Genomic DNA, 18,957 nt, shown 5'->3' on the forward strand with positions numbered 1-18,957 from the left:
TATCTCGAAGGGTACAGACTCCACAACCTTCCTGGGCAACCTGTGCTCAGTCATCCTCATGGTGAAAAAGTGTTTCCTTATGTTTAGGTGAAACCTCTTGTTTTTTAGTTGTTGTCTGTTCCTCTGGACACCCCTGAAAAGAGCCTGACTCCCATCTTCTTTGCTCTTTCACTTCAGATACTTGTACACATTGATGAGACCTCCCTCCCGAGTCTTCTCTAGGCTAGACAGTCCCAGCTCGCTCCAACTTTCCTCATATGAGAGAAGCTACAGGCATCTCCATCATTTTTGCTGGACTCTCTTCAGTATGTCCCTATCTCTCTTGTACTGAGGAGCCCAGAACTGGACACAGTACTCCAGGTGTGGCCTCACCAGTGGTGCATAGAGGGGAACAATCATCTGCCTCGACTCGCTGGCAACACTCCTCCTAATGCAGCCCAGGATACCATTAGATGCCTTTGCTGCAAGGGCAGATTGGTGGCTTATGTTCAACTTGGCGACCCCCAGGTCCTTTTCTGCAAAGCTGCTTTCCAGCTGGGTGGCCCCCAGCATGTACTGGTGCATGGGGTTGTTCCTCCCCGGGTGCAGGATTTTGCACTTCCCTTGTTTGAACTTCATGAAGTTCTGAAGGCTAATCTTGCTAGTAAAGACAAAGTCAGAGGTCATTCAGTACCTCAGCCTTTTCCATTCAGCAGCAGGCCTACATTTCCCCTAGTCTTCCTTTTGCCACCTGTGTACCTATACAAATCCTTCATGTTGCCTTTGAAATCCCTTGGGAGATTCAACTCCAGGTGGGCATACGGTGGTAGAATTCTTTATATTGCAAAGATTTTTATGAGAAGTTGTTTGACATCTGTGATGTTACACACAACTGCATTCCTAAAATGTCGTTAAGTGCGTGTTTTGTGTAGATGTAACATTAATTCTTAAAACTAAATAAAAGTTATGTTTCTCATATTAATGAGATATTAATATGGTTCTCATAAACGTTAATTTGATACTTATAAACATTGATATGATTCTCATAAGCATTCTGCCTTTTAGTGTGATGATAGTTGGTTTTATAGTTCGATCATTTCTGTTGCCTTTCTGTGAACCCTGTATTCTGCAACACTGTTTTTGAGTTGCAGTGATCAATTGCACACAAGGAATTCCAGATGAGGTCACAGCATTTGTTTTATAAATATGTAATAAAATGATATCCTCTTATATTGTCTCTTATGCAGCTGAAAGTCTCAATTGGGGGGGGGTGTTAACTGAAGCAGCTAATTCAACAGAGGTCCTCATTGAGAGAGAAATAATGAGTCTCTTGAGGTGTCTTTTGGTGTTAAATCATTCCTTTAGAATGCTCAAGTCTCTATCTTGAAATACTTCAGTACCTGTGGCATTGCACAGCTTGACATTTAAATACACTGTAACTTTTCACCCAGGGACCTCCATGTATTTCTCTGGGAAGTTTGTGCAGTCTGGCATGGAGCACTATCTTGTATTACCTAATAACTTGCAAATCTGCTTCTTCACTGTTCTTTTACTGTGTTGTAATCTGGCAGTTTTATGTATGGGGCCTAATGTAGAAGTGTGAGTACCTGTAATTTTTTACCAAACAAGAACCCACTCTGCTGTTAACAGTGTTGGTAGTGTTGTTCCTTACCCATTTTTTGTGGGTTTTTGAGGAAACTTGAATGTCTCATGGTCAAATCAAGCTGCTGCTGTCTTGGAAAAACGTAAAAATACCTTCTTCAGTTTGTCTGCAAATTTGCCTACAAAGGTGACCTTGGCCATGTTTATATTATCTTGATAAAAGGAAACTATCTCCATGTTATTTTGTTTGGATTTGCCGCAATCCTTCAATCTGTGGTATATGGCCTTTTGTAGCTTTATTAGGCAATACTTTCCTAAACTGGTTCTAAAGAATGGCTTTACTTTTGACAGGACTTCTTTAAATATCTGCAGAATGGCGTTTTTATTATCACTCTTCCTTAACAGTGATCAATTCTAGAGGACATGATTTGTGCTGGAGTATTACTGCCTCCAGATTGATGATTTTACCTTGTTTTCATTAGAATCGGCAGTACCAGTATTCCTGGAGTGTGTGAACTAGGAACCTTTTGCTTGTCTTAATCTTTGTGTGGCTACTTGAGCCTTTGGTACAGAAAGCTGGTTTTGTGATTCCGGGGATTGGCCTTTCACACTGTTGTCCATTTTGTATTATAAATGAGTTTTAACTGAAAAACCACAGCTGACCTGATGGATTCGGTGTGCAAACTTTTTGAGGGCAAATAAGCTTCAGGGGACTTACTGCACTGTTTACTTGGGAATAGCTCTGCATTACAGTTTTACTTGTAGATGATGCAGTTCCTGATAATGCTTGGGTATTACTTGGATAGACAGAAATCAACGTTAATGTTAAAGAAATGTAAATGTCTTGGATCGCAGCTGTTGTTTGGTGTGAACCAGTATGATGCTTTAGCTAAAAAAATCTAGGATCTGACAGTGTAGTCTTCAATTACATATAGAAATCTTTCTCCTCCTCCCCTTTCCCCCACCCCCATCTGAATAAAATAAACAGCAAACCAGGCTGTTGCTCTGTACAGGTCTTTTTATGCTACTGTTAAACTGAATGTTCTAAAGTCAGTGTTTCTAAACATATGTCTTGCACCTCTCAAGGGAAATATGCAATGCAAAGTGGCAGAAAGTTGCCATGTAGTGCCAGTAATTTGGCTGCAGATCATTTCTGCCAGTCAGAACAATGAACTTAAGTACATACAGTCAGTAACTGTAGGGTGTTTTCCTTCTTTTTTTTTTTTTTTTTTTTTTTTTCTTCCTGGGTGAACTATGCTGCTGCTGCTTTAAGGGACTTTTCACAAAACCATAAACCAGAAGTGTTCATACTTACAAAAAACTTTTGGATAGGAAGTGATTATTGTTTTATAGAATCACAGAGCATGAACATACCTATCTTCCTGAAGTCTCTGTTGAGCTATTTCTGTAATTTTGGGGCTGGAACACAGGAATAGGGAAGAAAAAAGAAAGTAAACATTTAACATTTCTTTTAACATAAGTATAGTTACAAGCAGAATTGCAGTTTAGGGTTCACCTATAGCAGTTTTCTTTGAAGTTATTTTAATGCCTCAAATTAATATTTTAAAGTTTAAAAATTCCCTTTTAAAAGTGTTAACATTTTATATGCTTTTTAAGACTGTAAATATGCATTTGATTAATTGATGAACATCTTGTGGTCAGTGAACCTTTCTTATGCTTTAGAATACATATCTAGGATTGCTTAACATTGGCAGTAAAATAATACTTTATCACATCTTGATGAGTCTAGTTATGTCTAAAATATCTTTTTATATTTAATGCTTTTGTTAAGCAGTATTTTTTTCAAGAGAGAAACAACTCTTGCAGTCAGAACAAAGATTTTATCTAATTATTTTTACATTTTCATTCTTAATTGGCACTTAGAAAGATCATTAATATCTTCTAAGGACTAGCTGAGCCTTTATGCCCCTAGATCTTCAATTTTAAAATGGATAATTTTAAATCCATTTGACAGACTAAATACCTTGAAAATATTATGTGTGAGTTGCCCTGAAGTTGAGTGGTGATAGTTTTGTGAAGCCAAAACATAGCAGTGACAGGAAAAGTGTTACCATGAAAAGTGGTGTTGTGATTCAAATCTTAAAAGTGCTTCAAAAAAGTATTCCATAAACATATTTGTTTATTTGAAAATTTAACTGAGTTCCTAGTGAAAAAGGAAAAGTCATAATGAATAAAAGTGCGTAGACCTAATTATTTAAATAATAATTTTTCCATATTTCCCAGTGATGTACTTAATATTTAGAGTGTACCTTCCCTCAAAATATACAGTAGAAGTATCTTGGGAGTAAAAATGTTTTCTAAATTTTAACTAGTTATGCTGGATTGCAATCTTCCTTTAACACTTGTATGAATAAACATATTACATATAATATCAAAGAATGTCAGTGTAGTAAAGTTTTTGGCTAGTAAAAAAAAGATTTTTATATCTCTGTGGAGATAAACTTCTGAAGATGTTGAAAAGAACAATTTATAAAGTTGTCATGCTGTGTTCTTGGTGTTAACTATTTGCACAATTGCAGATTTAACATACGGTATGCATTTAAATGTTTTCCTTTTGTTCACAAGGCAGAATCTGGGAAAGTGTCCCCCACTGCTAACTGCAGGAATTTATTACTCTGTGGAGCTGCTCATGTGAGAGAAGTTGATGTGCTTAAATGCTCAGGTGCTCCACTATTAGGAATATCAATCTGATCAGTCAAAATCGGAGTTCTCAAAATTGTCTTCACAGTAAGCTTACACAACCTCCTTAATGTGAACAGAATTATGTTCCCATAGAGGACAGTGTACTTGTGTTTAAAATGTTATGATTCACCACAAAATAGAAAATGGTTATTCAGCTGCAACAGTGACAAAGGTCAGAAAAGGGTATAAGCACTCTTCTTTTTTCATTAAATGAAAACTTTTGCCTTAGTAATTGAAAAAATATTTCAGAATCTTTGCAAAATCTGTTTATACTTTGTTTGACTAGGATGGTACCTTTCAGCTTACCTTTTTAGCATTTCTCAGAAATGTGTTAGTGTGTTAGAAAGGCATATGATGGGAGGCCATAGACTGGAGGTGGACATTTGAATTTGTGAGCACCAACCACCAGATGAGATGTCAAAGATGAGGTTTGGGTGGTCATAGTAAGTGGAAGTCCTAACAGCTCATCATTTGAGATCTCCCCAAAAATCTGGTAAGTCTCAACTATTATTCATAGTAATAATGATTGTCCAGAACAAGAAGAGGCCCTCAATTATTTCCGAGCAATGTTGTCAATTTAAACTGAAGAATTAAGTGGCATTTGTTTCATCTTGTCATTTGTAACACAAACTTTTATCTAATTCATATGAAACAGAGAAATATTTTAGATATTTATGCAGTCTGTCTTAGAACTGTAATTTGGGAGAGTGTATAGAGGAGCAAGAGTTTCTATAATCTGGAAAAATGAAAGAAAACAGAAAACAGTTTTGTGGTTTGGTGTCTTAAAACTACACCACATTTTGTTTTCTAATCTCTGAGCCCACAGCTTCACAGCCAAAGAAGAGCAGTAATTAGGCTGTTTTTCCCAGTAAGTCATGAGAAAGTGCTGAAAAAGCACTAGAATTGGCAAATCTGACATTGTCTTAGACTTGTACTGGGACAGTTTGAATTTTAAATGAGTCTGCTATACAAGAAAGAGAATCCAGGTCAGTCCTTATGTATAGTGGATTTACCATACCAGCAGAAATAAAGGTATTTAAAGCTTACTTTTCATAGTTAAATGGGTAATTAAAATACTACTGCTGTGATGAATGTTAACAAATACACCAATTGCTTGTCCTGCTTCTCCACATCTGCTTTGATGAACACCTGACACCAACACAAAATGTAGGGAGAGGATAAATAAAAAGATGCGTTTTGTTATTACTTCTTAAGCTGTACTGTAGTTTCACCCAACTTGCGGTTACACAAATGATGGTGTTTGAACACTGCAGTTAAGCTTTTAATGATTAGCTCTATGTGTACGAGATGAGTAGGATCTACGTGTCATATCATTTTGGTTAAATATCCGTACAATTTTTATGCTGATATATTAAATCATTATCCTTCTTAAATATTATCCTGTTTGTCTGTGTTTAAATGAAATCCCCAGCAAAGATGGTAAGAACTTTGTATATTTACCTACTTAATCATCTCACCTTCCAAGTATCTTCAGCTGTTTTCTGGACACGCTACAAAGGCCTTGGTATACAGCTTCTGGTGGGCTAGGATGCTGGCAAGGTACACATTCTGAAATGCAGCATCTTTTTGTAGAGAACAGCTGGAATGCTGTTTCTATAGAAATGAGCTTTGCTAGTATTTGTGAGAAGCACTTTCATAAATAACTGTGTTCTGAGCAATGATGGGTGAGCTTTCCAGGTTAAAACTAGCCCTTTCAGCATTGCGATTCCCCTGAAAACAGCATGATTACAGCATGATTTACTCCTGGCATTGAGTATGAAATGTAGTGTTTGTTTTTTGCATGGTAAAATTGGGCACTGTTTTCAAATGGACTCTGCATATAACCTGCTTTAAAGAACACTGCAGGTATCCTAATTATAAGATCACCTATTTTGTAGCTCATAATGTTCATCTGAGAGATAGTGACTTTCACTTTTGATTAAAACTGTAGGTAGAAAAGAAGCGCTTAGAGATTTCTTGCATATGTGCCCTGCAGAGTTGAACAGACTAACTGAACTGAAGATTGAAAATCTAGATCTGTTTATCAAGGACTGATAAAATCCAGTTCCTCTTTGTTGTTCTAAAATTGTTATTACTGTTTATATGTGATTTTAATGAGTCTCAGCATTTTACACCTAACTAGCTCCGTATGTCATAGAGGAAATAGGCAGTTTTTCATAGGAAATGTAAATTGATCGTTGTGTGTTTTGTCTTTCTCTTCCTCATTCAAATAAAAACTTTTGTTGGATGTTGTAATACATTACGTAAATCACCTATCTAGAGGGAATTCTGTCTCAAAAGTATCCATCTCTCTTTTTCACTGTTATATCACAGTACATTTAACCTGATCTGGAACAGCTGATTGTATATGATTAGAAAGAAGCCTTTTGAGAAGTTGTCTTTTGTCTATTTTGCAGGGGCTGTTTCTGGTGTCTTGGACAGTCACCAGTTAGCTTTTTCTTGCTTTTGCTTTTGGTGATGTGTAAGTGAATGGAAACCATTAGCTCACTTCAGATAGAAATTTTCAGTTACTGCAGACCTACATTTGAATCAAAGCACATCAAGATGAAAGGCTCTATAACCCAGTACTAGTCCCTTGAGCCTTCCAGGCTGTTCTTGTCCTTTTTAAGTTAGTGCGTGTCCTGTAATGGGAAAAAGAATTATTTACAGTTCAGTTTCTCCCCAGTATAATCAGTTATCTTTGGATTGGTTTTAAGTCTTTTCTGTAAATTTATTCTTTAGCAGTGCAGAAAGAATTTAATTTGCTTTTTGCGGGTTTTTTTCCCCTCTGTAGTAGCAAGAGTTAACAGAATAAGAAGCAGAGATGCAGTACAGGAATTACGTTCTCTGTCATTTGTGGTTTAAGAAAAGGGGGCTGGTATTCAGCTCTTGAAAGGGCTTTAATGAATACTGTGTGGTGTTTCTGAAAGCTAATGGTCAGAGGAGAGCAACAGAAACAGCCTTGGAGCTTTTAGGGTAAACTGATTAGCATTTTTCGTGATTGAGGTGATTGTTTCACCTCCTCTTTTTATCTCAGAATTTTTCACCGTCTGTTGCCTTTTGTTTATATTCAAATGACATACCGTTAAAGAAGCCTTTTTTATGCCAGTGCAATGCTTTCTCCCCTCCTTCTGTAGAAAATGTGCTTGCCACAGACAGGCAGAGCATGTGTTTCTCTTGTCTTGGTTGGGTGCGCAAATCTTCTTTTATGTGTGCTGCTTCTTACCCTGTTGCCTAGACGATCACTGGCTTTCACTAAGGATGTCTGGTTCTCGTAAAGAGTTTGACGTGAAGCAGATTTTAAAAATCAGATGGAGGTGGTTTGGTCATCAGGCGTCAGCCCCTACCTCTGCAATTGAAAACCACCAGGGAGACTTCTGGAATAGAGGACAAAATGTAACAACTGGTGGCACAAAGTTTTTAGATTCAGGTAACCTGCCTTTAACATCAGTTGGTTACAGAAGGTCCAGCCAACAGGATTTCCAGAATTCGCCTCCTTGGCCAATGGCATCCACCTCAGAAATCCCTACATTTGAATTCTCAGCAGAAGACTGTGGAGGTGCACGTTGGCTTGACAGACAAGAAACAGATGATAGAGCAAGTGAAGAAGAAAATGAATCGGACAGCAGTTCGTGCAGGTTAATTATTACTTTCCTATTGTGAGAAATGTCTTTTCATTTCGTGTTTACAGATAGCATGCATATGTAGGCTAGCCTTTATTCTAGGTTAAAATGCTTCAGAAATCTAGCAGCTGCTGTGCACCAGGAACAGAAAATTATTTATAATCAGGGTTCTGTGTGTTTACTAGGACCTTTTTAAGAGGCAGCTTTAGTCGATGTGGATAAATAAAGCACAAACATGGATGCACTCACTTGTGTTTTAAATATTATACCAAGTACATGCTGCTATGAACAAGGTGCTGTCCATTACATGGTAATGTTACAGGATGCTTTCTAAATTATTTTGAAGTGACACTGATTGTTTAGTTATGCTAAGAATTAGTCCCATGCCAGTTAGGAGAAAACTATGAAAATGTAGGCTTCTTGTGACTCTTATCTGATGTTTCCACATGTTTCTATAGATGAGGGAGATGAAACTGTAAAAAATACTTAAACTGTAAAACAAAGATTTTATTTTTTTTTTTTGGTGCATATGCAACTTGAAGGAAAAAAAATTATTTCAGCTATTGAAAGCCAAACAATTTGTGCTTTAAAGTTATTGCAGTTATCCATCCAGGTGTCTTAAACTGTATCTAGCTTAAAAAGAAAAAATGGTTTTATTGTGTCTATAAAGATGTTTTGGTGTTCTTCTCTTCCATATCGTCACTAAAGATGAAACTGTAAAATTTGTTCTTAAATGAAAGGTGTTTACCAGTTGTTGTAAATTAGGGAAATTAATAATCTTTCTTGTTAAGTATCAGTTTAATTCTTTTATTTCCTTTTTCTGCATAAGTCAGCCATTCTTCACTAAAAGTAATTTTTCTGTTTTATAGTGCACATAGTGCATAATAGTTAGCTTACCATTTCAAGTAATCTTTATGTTTGCTTTCTCACTTTTAAGATAACTTTGCGATGATATGGCATTTTGGAAAGTATAGCCATTTAAAATGGTACACTGTTTAATAAAGCCTGTTAAGGACAAATCAATCTAGTTAAAGCAGCTTTAGTGTTTTGAATTCCCAAGGAGAAGAATTCATTTAGTGCAAGGGCAAAGTAGTCCGTAATATAAATACTAACTATTTATGGTTTATATAACCTTTAAAGATTCAAGGAAAGGAGGGAGGGTAAAAATGCTGAGGAGTCAACACAGTGTATTTGCTTTTATCACTGAATGGCAAAAGTACTAGAATTACAGGGAAAAGAAATCCTGCGTACTGATGCTTCATAACAGCAGTCTTATCGTGCTGCAACAACTATTTAGCTATAAATAACATATCTCTGTAGAGGTCCTATTTTAAGTGATATTCAAGTACGAATTTTTAAATAGCTGTGGCACTGGATAATATATATGGTATAGGTATAACATCACCTTCCATTTCAGCAATGTCTACTTGTGATGTGAAATTTTTATGTACAGCATTACCCCAAATAGGATATTCTCACCATAGCAAAGCAATCAGTGTAGAAAAACCATGTAATTTTAAGAGAGAAATGTGTAGATTGAAATTAGTACAAATTTGTTCTTAAATGTAGGAGAAGAATTTACATATGACAAAATTTGTTACTTTGTAGAACTGGAGAACTGCAGATACTTATTTAGGTGGTGTGAGAAGTTTATATAGCACTGGGGTTTTTTGTGTTTGGTTTGGTTTTTTTTTTAGGTGGAGTTGTATACTACAGGAAATGCACATAGGATTTGAACTTAGTAAATTTGAAGTATCTTGTTAATTATGTGCTTAATCATCTATAGCATCTAGAGTTATTTGTAATTCCTTTATTCTCTTGTAAGTCTTGCTGGTGTTTTAGTTTCATGCTTAAAAATAAATATTTTAGATAAATTTTGAGTTCAGTGGTGGTACAATTTAATGTCACTAATGGTAATGTAAGAACTTGCATTGTATTGTTACCTGTATCTCTAGTCTCATGGGGCGACTGTACTTAATGTTTTGTTCACTCCCTTTGTTAAGATGTATAAGCTGTTAGGCAGACTACAGAAGTCTGCTTAACAGCTGGAATTTTTCTGATATTAAGAACTTAATTAAATAGTCTTTTTTATTAGTCTAAAATATAGCTTCTTATCTACTGATGTAAGGGAAAAAAACCCCAACACTTTCATCTATGTAGTTTTCAAAGGGCTTTTTACCCATATGAAAACAGTTACCTTCATTAGAAACAAACTGTGCATATGAAAAAATCCTTTTTTTTTTTTTTTAAACTTTTTTTAGACGCTTTGGAGTTACTTTACTTCTTCACTCCTTTGTAACTTATTGCCCAGTTACAAGCCCTAAAAGCATGAAGTGACAGAAGCAGCTCTACTGCTTTGTGTGTATCAATCATCCTTCCTCCTTGCCATGTCATATAGCACAGGTAGAAAAGCATTTAGATCAGGTCTTTGTCATTATGAAAGCTTTAGATCATTACGTGATTCATTTAGAGGAGAGCTGCTGTAGAATTCATTTGTTATTAGTATAGAGCTATTCAGAGATCAGAGCTAGTTGGCTATAATGCTGTTCACATCATACACCTGTGTGTTTATAACCAGCATTAGCTTGAATGATTGTTTACTGGTCCAGTGAGGCTTGAATTCTGTTGCTGGTTTTCATCTCCTAAATTTCCTCTATTGCTGCTGTTTAACTCCCCTACATTCCTGAGGCGATGGTCATTGTTTTGGATTTGTACACTTTTCAAAAATTTTCCAACAGCTGTGCAGACTGTGGTATAGCAAATTTAAGCCCATTAGCAGTAGATTTGTTTTTCTTAACTTTTTGTGGGTGCCTTAGCAGCAGTCTACAGACCTTGAAGGCTCAGTGGATATCAAGCTAAAAATACCTGGAACATACCTAGTATGCAGAGTATTGTATCTGGTTCATTTCACCCAGGCATGCATTAAAATATTGGAATTACTTTACTGTAGATTTAAGTATGGAAATGTATTCAAATATAATATAATATGTATATTTATATTTGAACATTAAATACAAGCCATATTCCAGAATTCATCAGTTGTGTCCTAACTCTGAATAGTTCAGTAAGAAGTCTATAATTGGTTTTAAGACAAGGTCTGAATGTACCAAGTGGTAGCTACTCTGTAGTATTGCTCCTTATGAACAGTCTTGGAGTTAGCATGTTGTAACTTCCCATCTAAGTCTGCTCCCTCCCCCCCCAACAGTTTTCAATCTACAGAAACCTTTGATATGCCTTTTCTTTCACCTCAGTCTTACTGACCTTTGAAGCTGTAAGTTTGTTAGGACCCCCAATTGTGCTGTGTATTTCTGTATATCTTCTATCACAAAATAATGCAAACTGTCAAATAAGGACAGTTGATAGATTCCCTAATTGTGGCCTGATAGTAGTATGATACTTGAAATTAACTGAAAAACTATAAAAAGAGCATTTTTTTTCTAGATATATGCATGAATTAAAAATAAGAAACTTTGTTACTGAAAGGCAAGTTGTTTTACAGGGGAGAATCTCTAGCCTTCTTGTTTCTTTTCTTCCATGCTACTGCTAAAATTCTTTCATTTTCTCTGTGCTTATTACATCTTCACTTGGGTTATGTCCATGCATGTTTGAAAACAGTGCAGCACAATTGTGTAGCATATATGAGGCAGATTTAATCTAGTAAGCTTGAACAGTAGATGCTGTAATGAAGATAAGGTAACAAGAGGCTTCAGCGTGGACTTCGCAAAGCCACAGGGGATTCCAGCTATTTGTTTGGATAGAATGGGCTTCCATGCAAGATAATAATATTTTTGCAGTGATTGTCACATGCTTTGACTACATTAAAGCATGGTCAGGTATATTTTTGTACTACTGCACTTCTTGATCACACTGCAGTATAGATGTATCATGAGGTAGTCTAAGTAGCTGTCTTCCAGACAGAATGCATGTTACTGGTGACATTTGTGTGGATATACAAATTCATTGCACTAAATCCAAGACACCTCCTAGAAGTAAGACAGGAAACATCAGTGCTATAATCAAAGGTCTAGCTGCATTGAAGGATGCCTATGTTATTTCTTACCAAAATTAGAAACAAGCAAAGGTGCAGTAGTATTATTGGCTTAGCAGGCTGTGTATATATGTCTTTGTTGGCCTTGCATAGGTGACACTGGAGTCTGTGCTCCAGCTTGTGTCTGTTGTTACTCGTGCCAGTTAGATTAAGGTTAATGCAGATACATTTGTATTTGCTTGAACCTGTGCCTTTTGATTGCAAGATTGTAATTCTGGCTATTACTATAATTCTTTTCTCTGGCATAGAGTAAAATCACTAGCCCTCAAGTTCACATGCATGTATAGCCTTACTGTGCTCTTCAGTCTCTCCAGAGTCACTTTTGTCCTCTTTCCTTTGTCTTTTTCTTGTCTTGAATTATGATACACTATGGATTTTTAGCAGTCTTTGTTGTTACCATCTATGGCTTCCTCCTTTTATTTATGCTCTTTCCAGCCTTTGAAAGAGTGTCCTGATTTTTACCATTGCTTGCTTTTTCCAAGAAGCCTTTCAGCATCCTTCTTTTCAACAAACTCCATTCTGTGCAGCTGAGGATCTTGTCTTACTACCTTTGAAGAAGGAAATATTTTACCCCTTACAAAGTATAATATAAAATCATGGAAGCTGGCATATTATTATTTTAGTAAGTTGTGTTCTGGTCTCTGTATGCAGTAAAATGTGGGCTAGCTTGAAGACAGCAGTGTAAACAACCAAACTGTTGAAAAAATATTTTTAAAACTATTTTGAAACATTGTATGTAAAAACTGCAATGATGTATTTTAATATGTATCCTAATTTGTCCAAGGAGAGACATACTGTATCTCCTCTAATGTGTATGACCTAAACAATTGACTGCCCTAGCCTAGAGATGACTTGAAATTGCAACAGATCTTCTAATTTTATTATTATCAAAAAAATACCTTGAGATCATGGGTTTGTAACGCAGTATAGCAAATGCAGTGTCCTTTCACAAAGTAGACTATTAGCTTACCTTTTGGCTGCATAGGACTTTTTTAAGTTACAAAGTCCAGCTACTGGAGATTTTTCTGTTCTAGTAAGGGAATAAATGCCTTTGCTGGGTTTCAACAGTAGTGAAACCTATAGCTTATTGGTGATTTGCTACAGTAAATTCTATACACTTCATTTATTATTGCAGAGTTCTGCTTTGATCAGTCAAACATTGGCTTTTGATTTCATTGACAGTATTCTTGGGTTTGCATTACAAGAATGTAAATAGGAGCACGTAATTTATAGTCAGACGTACTATGCATTAGTTTTATTCCTTTTATTGTCTTCTCTAAACACAAGGCTGTCGCACCCACTTTCCTGCACATACTTAATTGTTTTCATCACTTATCTCTAAACCTCTTTTATTATTTTGAACCTTATTTTGAACCTTTTTAAGGTGTGAGTAAAACTAGTATTTTTACTATTTTTCTTCTTTGAAATGTCATACTTACTCTTTTTTCATATCTGTAAACATTGAGATGTCTATATTGGTTTGTTGGTTTTCTGTTTATTTACATGCCGTATTTACAAAGGTAATATTCTTTATGCATGGATTCAGATTTAAGACGTTGATGTCAGTTTTTTAATTTTCTGAGAAACAAAGTGGTGTTCACTGGACATGTACTGAGGACAAAAACGTGCTTTTTTTCCCCATCTCTACAGTTTTGCCAGTGTTTCCTACTTCTAATGCCTTCATCTACACCCAGTTTGTGTTAGAGAAACATATGTAAAACAGAATTTAAACCAATTCTATGCACAGTTTATTCTTGCTCCAGTTCCCATTTTGCACCGTTTTCATTGTACCAATGAAAGCCATTTGGGTTGGTGTACAGTGCTGCCTGGAAATTTCAGTAGCATAGATAGAGCATTTGCTTTTAATTTGGCTTCCTAAAGGGAGCAAGTTTATGCAGTTGTGTTCTGCACCACCTCTGTCATTTCCCTGGTAGCTTTAAAACCCATGGGCCTTTTTCATCTTAATGTGAGGCTAGGCAGAAGTCTCAAAGATAACGTCACTCCTCACAAATGGCAGCTAGTTAATGGAGAGAAACCCAGTTTATTGCCTTCACTGAAAAAGGGCAGAATTCATCTGCTGCAAAGCTGGCTGTGCAACACAGCTTCCCGTTAGTCACATTATTTGCTGTCTCTTGCCTAGTGAGGCAATGCCTTAAGGAATTGAGGGGAAAGGAGAAGAGCTAGACTTGTGGTGGTAGTGGGAATGGGAAAAGGAGATAATATAGAAATCTTTTAAAAAAACAGACTTCATTTATTGATTCTGTGAACTAGCCAGTTGAGTAGATATAGTAACATGTATATTTGGGTTTTTTTCTCCATCAAGATTTTGCAGATAGAAATCCTGTTGTAATGCTGCCTGACTCCTTTGTCCAGTCAAGGCTCTAGTAACAAGCTGCACTTCAACATGTTGCTTCTGTCAAAAGAAATATGACTTTTAATGCAAGGAAATGAGCTGTTACTTGCTGCAAAAGGTTAGTAGAGGCAAGGTGGTACTTACATGTAAGGTCCTCATCTGTACTGCATACCCTTGATCTAACCATGTCACTCTTATCTTGCAGTAACACTACATTTTTGCAGATTCATAGGATTTCATGGTATCTTGTGAAGAAGTTGACCTTTTTTGGAAGTACAGATGAGGTTACAGCTAAATTAGGTGAACGAATCAGACAGTAGAACAGTTTTAAATTTGAGTGAATTTATGCATAATTTTCAGAGATAATTTTTTCAGACAGGATTTTACACAATTTTTCAGAAAAAATATTTTAAAAATCATTTCAAATTTTGGATTTTGTTCCTCTATTTCTGTTTCAAAATGAATAGTTTGAAATGTGTATTTGGTTTTCTTCTTAGTAATAATGAAGTCTTTATTGCTTCATTTATATTTCAAAGACAAACATGGAGACATTTAACCTAAAGGATGCTTTCCTAAAAATAATGTAAAAATGAATAAAATAAAATGTTTGAAAAAAGTTTTGCAACCTTTGTTATAGCCAAGGTTAGTACTTATTGGAATTCATAGGTTATGATTGCTATAAAATAACCATTGTAACTCCTTTAAAATGAATCTCAATGCTTTAAAATAATTAATATAACAAATCCTCTTGATAGGAACAGATTGTGCTTCTCCCCCGTAAAATTTGAAAAACACTGATGCCTCTCTCTTGAGACGGTGAGTTTAGTAAAAGTAGGAGGAGAGAAGGCTTGTGTATGTTATAGTTTGGTTCGGTTTTATATTGAAAACACTGCTGTGGCTTTGTTTAAGCTACAGCAATGAAGCCTGAAACAGCAGCAGGAGAGGTGTGAATTCAGCTCTCCAGTCATCATCATATATGCTTGTACTTTTGAAACTCATTTGTCACCACTTTACTAGCCCACTTAATTGCTTCATTGCTTTGCAATGAACTGTTATATTGGGCAGAGCTCCTTAATCCAAACATCCTGCTTGAAGAAATAAAATCCTTTTAAAAATGAATGTTTTTATAGCATGGCTTATACATAATTTTGATTTCAAAAGGCATACTCATATGTAAGTTCTTTATTAGACAGAAGTTGAAAAAAGCTAGTATCTTTGGTATATGAATGTTTGTCACCAGTGTAGTAAAATGTGTAGCTAGCATGGGAAAAACCTTGTCCTTAGAGTAACTAATATTTTTGCAATCATTCTGAAATTTTACCATACTCAATAAAAATTGGTCAGTGCTAGATGGGATCTTTTTGACATAAATAGGGAAAGAAAAGAAAGGCCAAGAAAAGTGTGATTGAAGTTTAAAAGGAAACCCTACCAACAAACATTCTAAGATACTTGTAATAATATTTACACTTAATGTGTTAAAAATACTATCTTAAATCTTAATCATAAAGAAATATGCAAAAAGGTTCTTTGATACACTTACCTCATGCCCTGATAGTCTTGGTCTTTAATGTAATTTTCGTAGTAGGTGTGTAGAAGTAGCAATACCTCTAGTCTATGAGAGGGGAAATTCATACTAAAAGATAAATTTGAGTCAAGAGCCAAATCCAAAAGGAGCAGAGCTGCCTTGATACTCAGAGCTGCAGGACCTCACAGCTGGGTGTTTGCTCTGAGCGTGGGATTCACAGGTCAGTGTTGGATGCCCAGGTTTCTTCTCTCTAGGTGGAAGGGATGTAGGCCAAGAATTTTGGAAGGCATTTCAGTGCTACTGCTGGCAGAGAGAAAAGCAGGTCCTTCCCTTTCTCTGTCCTTTCCTTGCTTGTGTGTTCTCCCAAGCTGTCATGGCTGTAGCAAACCGAACTGGGAAACAGATTAGTAAAATAGTTTGGGGAAGGAAAGAGATTTTAATTTTTAATAACCAGTTATTGGGTATTAGGCATAAATAGCCTTTGAAGCTGTATCTTTCCTTTTTTGCAAGTGCCTCAGCTGTTAGACTGTCTCTTTCATGTTCTCTTTAAGGACCACTGAAGCTTAATCTTTCTTTCCTTCTCCTTTTCCTTCCTTATGGAAAATGGTTTGTAAGCTACTGACTAGAGGACAGGAATAGGGCTGAACTTCTTCAGGTGAGGGGAAGAACTAAGCTCATCTCTGCTGTGTCCTGAATAAGTGCTTTATCATGGGTAGTGGAAAACAGACACCACTACAGTTATTTTTCCTTAGTGAACAAGAGTGGTGACTGCCACTGAGTTCTGTGCAGAATGTACCCATGTGCAGTCTTGGAGCTACCAATAACTCTACTGAGGGTGTGGTCCAGCAAGGTGCTGGCTTAGAAAGGGTTTTTTTATCATTATTAATGGGGTTAATTTGAGGAGTCTGGGTTAAAATATGGTTCAATCAAAAAAAAACCCCAACCTATATCAACACAGTTGAGGATGTGATAAATTGTGATAGGGAACAAGAATTGCCTAAGCATTTCTTGTTGACCAGCACCCTGTTCTTTCCACTTCTGTTTCTTTTGCAGGGTTGCTGGTTGAAGACTTGCTTTCCCTGAGTACTTCTTGCTCATTCACTGTGAGAATGCCACCCAGTTTTGCCAATATAATGGGGTTTTTTATGGTTACATTTTCACATACCAGTTCCTTGATTCAGTTTCCACAATTGCCACAAAGAATGCTTGTTCCAGCTTGTCAGAGGGCCAGTGATGGAGCAGAACAAGTGACTCATGGGGGGTGAGAAGTTGACCCAGCTTAAATAAATGCCTAACCACAGCTTCAGAGAGCACATTTAAGATAAAGTCCTCTAAAGGAAGTAGGTAGGCAGGTACCTCATTTCTGATCCATTACTAGATTTAGGTTTTAATTAAGTGCCAAATTGCTTGTCCTTTTTAAGCTCTCTGGGCACATGCAAGAAAACATAAACAAAAGAAAACCCTAAACAATAAAATAAAACCTTTACAGAACATTTTCTGCTGAAAATTTAGACTTCAATTTTGAGGAACTCTGTCTTGAAATGACTATTCTAGGCTAAGGACTGAGCTAAGTCTCTTGGTGGATTTAGCCCTGAGCATGCTGCCTGAATTCATGACATCTTTGTGAAAGCAGGGATCTGGATGCAGGTCTTGTGAATCTGTGTCCTTCCAAATATTATGGTAGGTCCAGAGTATTTTATAAGTTGTCTGCATTGTGGAAAAGTAAGTAGTAGTCAAAGAACTGTGAGCAAGAAAAGGTGCTTCCCTCAGTGTACATAATTAGGATTCATCTCCTTTGTCTTAGGCCCATGCATTCCTTTTAAGTTTTCTCTGTTCTTCTTTTCTCCCAAGCTGCTGTGCATACAGACAGGAATATTTTTTCTCTCTGTCCACCTTTGCTTTTCCCCTGTGTTGGCTTCTACTGTGCTAGATCTCATTTCAAACACATAAGGCTTCATGCAGTAGGAGTGGTGGTACATTGATGTGTTTCTTGATGGTTTTTTCTCCTGCATGCCCACACTCTTCTACTATCTCCATATATGCTGAGTTTTGTTCTAGCCACCTTAAGCTAAGTGTGAAGCAAGACTTTAACATACATGTGAAGTAAAACTTTAACATATGTGGCAGGGAGAGGTTTGATTCCTTATTGCATCCTTCCATTGCTTTTTCAGTTTGCAGGGTCTTGGTAGATGTCTGTTCTTCCTTAACCATCTGACAACACTATAGATATGATTACTGAACTGATCTTTGTCTGTCTGCTAGTTGAAGAGTACAACATTAAATGATCCTACCTTTTTCACAAGGATTTAGATTAGGTTTGGAGGAAGAGAGGAAGTATTAATATGAACAGAAATAAAATAGCAAGGGAATATATATTAAATCATGTATGTCAAGTTTAAAATCACATGTGATCTTTTTTTTATCATCTGTAGATAGAATTGTTGTACCTCAATATTGTGTGAACTAAGATTTCTGTTATTGTCTTCAGCAGAACTTCCAACAGCAGTCATACCTTATCACCTTGTCAAACTATGGAGCCTTGTACCTCAGATGAATTTTTTCAGGCTCTCAACCACGCTGAACAAACTTTTAAAAAGATGGAGAATTATCTTAGACACAAACAGCTATGTGATGTGGTGTTAGTTGCTGGTGATCGTAGAATTCCAGCTCACAGGTAAGATTATTATAATTTGAAGTAACTTCATATTTGTTTACAAATGCACCTTCAAAGTGTGTCCTGTGTTTTGTTTAAAAAAGGTCAGAACATCCTTAACAATTTAGAATACTTTAAACATGCTTATGTTTTTTAACATTTATTTGGAAACTAAAAGGTAATTTCTGTCTGTTGTGTGCGATACAGCATCAAAAATAATTGTGATGTTTTCACGTTCTACTTTTTGTCTTTAAGTATATAGTAAGATATTTGCATAACAAAATAAAAGCCCCGAAAGTCCCAAATGCACCCTCAGAATATTATAAGTAGTAGTGGTTTCTGTACCATAGAATGACGTAAAAAAATTTTCTTAGATTTAATTTCTTCTTTGTACTAACAATTAAGTTGTTGGAGTCATAATTAGCAGTAAGGATAGTCTTCCGTCTGCGTAACTTTTTTTGCTCCCATAGT

General features: G+C 36.2%; 1 protein-coding gene across 6 annotated transcripts in view; it reads left to right on the plus strand.

Annotated features, from left to right (window-relative positions):
- The window catches only part of KLHL5 (kelch like family member 5), a 65,705-nt gene that overhangs the window by 13,807 nt on the left and 32,941 nt on the right, over positions 1 to 18,957 (plus strand). The window contains exons 3-4 of one of the 6 annotated variants that reach the window (XM_075024525.1): positions 14,279 to 14,426; positions 18,322 to 18,507. In XM_075024525.1, coding sequence (XP_074880626.1) covers positions 18,365 to 18,507 — 143 coding nt within the window. In that variant the 5' untranslated portion in view covers positions 14,279 to 14,426; positions 18,322 to 18,364. Of the gene's footprint in view, positions 1 to 7,530; positions 7,923 to 14,278; positions 14,427 to 18,321; positions 18,508 to 18,957 lie in introns of those variants that run through there. The other 5 variants (XM_075024534.1, XM_075024490.1, XM_075024498.1 and 2 more) reach the window with 5 other exon arrangements.

The sequence above is a fragment of the Buteo buteo genome, chromosome 1 (assembly GCF_964188355.1).
Source record: "Buteo buteo chromosome 1, bButBut1.hap1.1, whole genome shotgun sequence".
Lineage (NCBI taxonomy): Eukaryota > Metazoa > Chordata > Aves > Accipitriformes > Accipitridae > Buteo > Buteo buteo.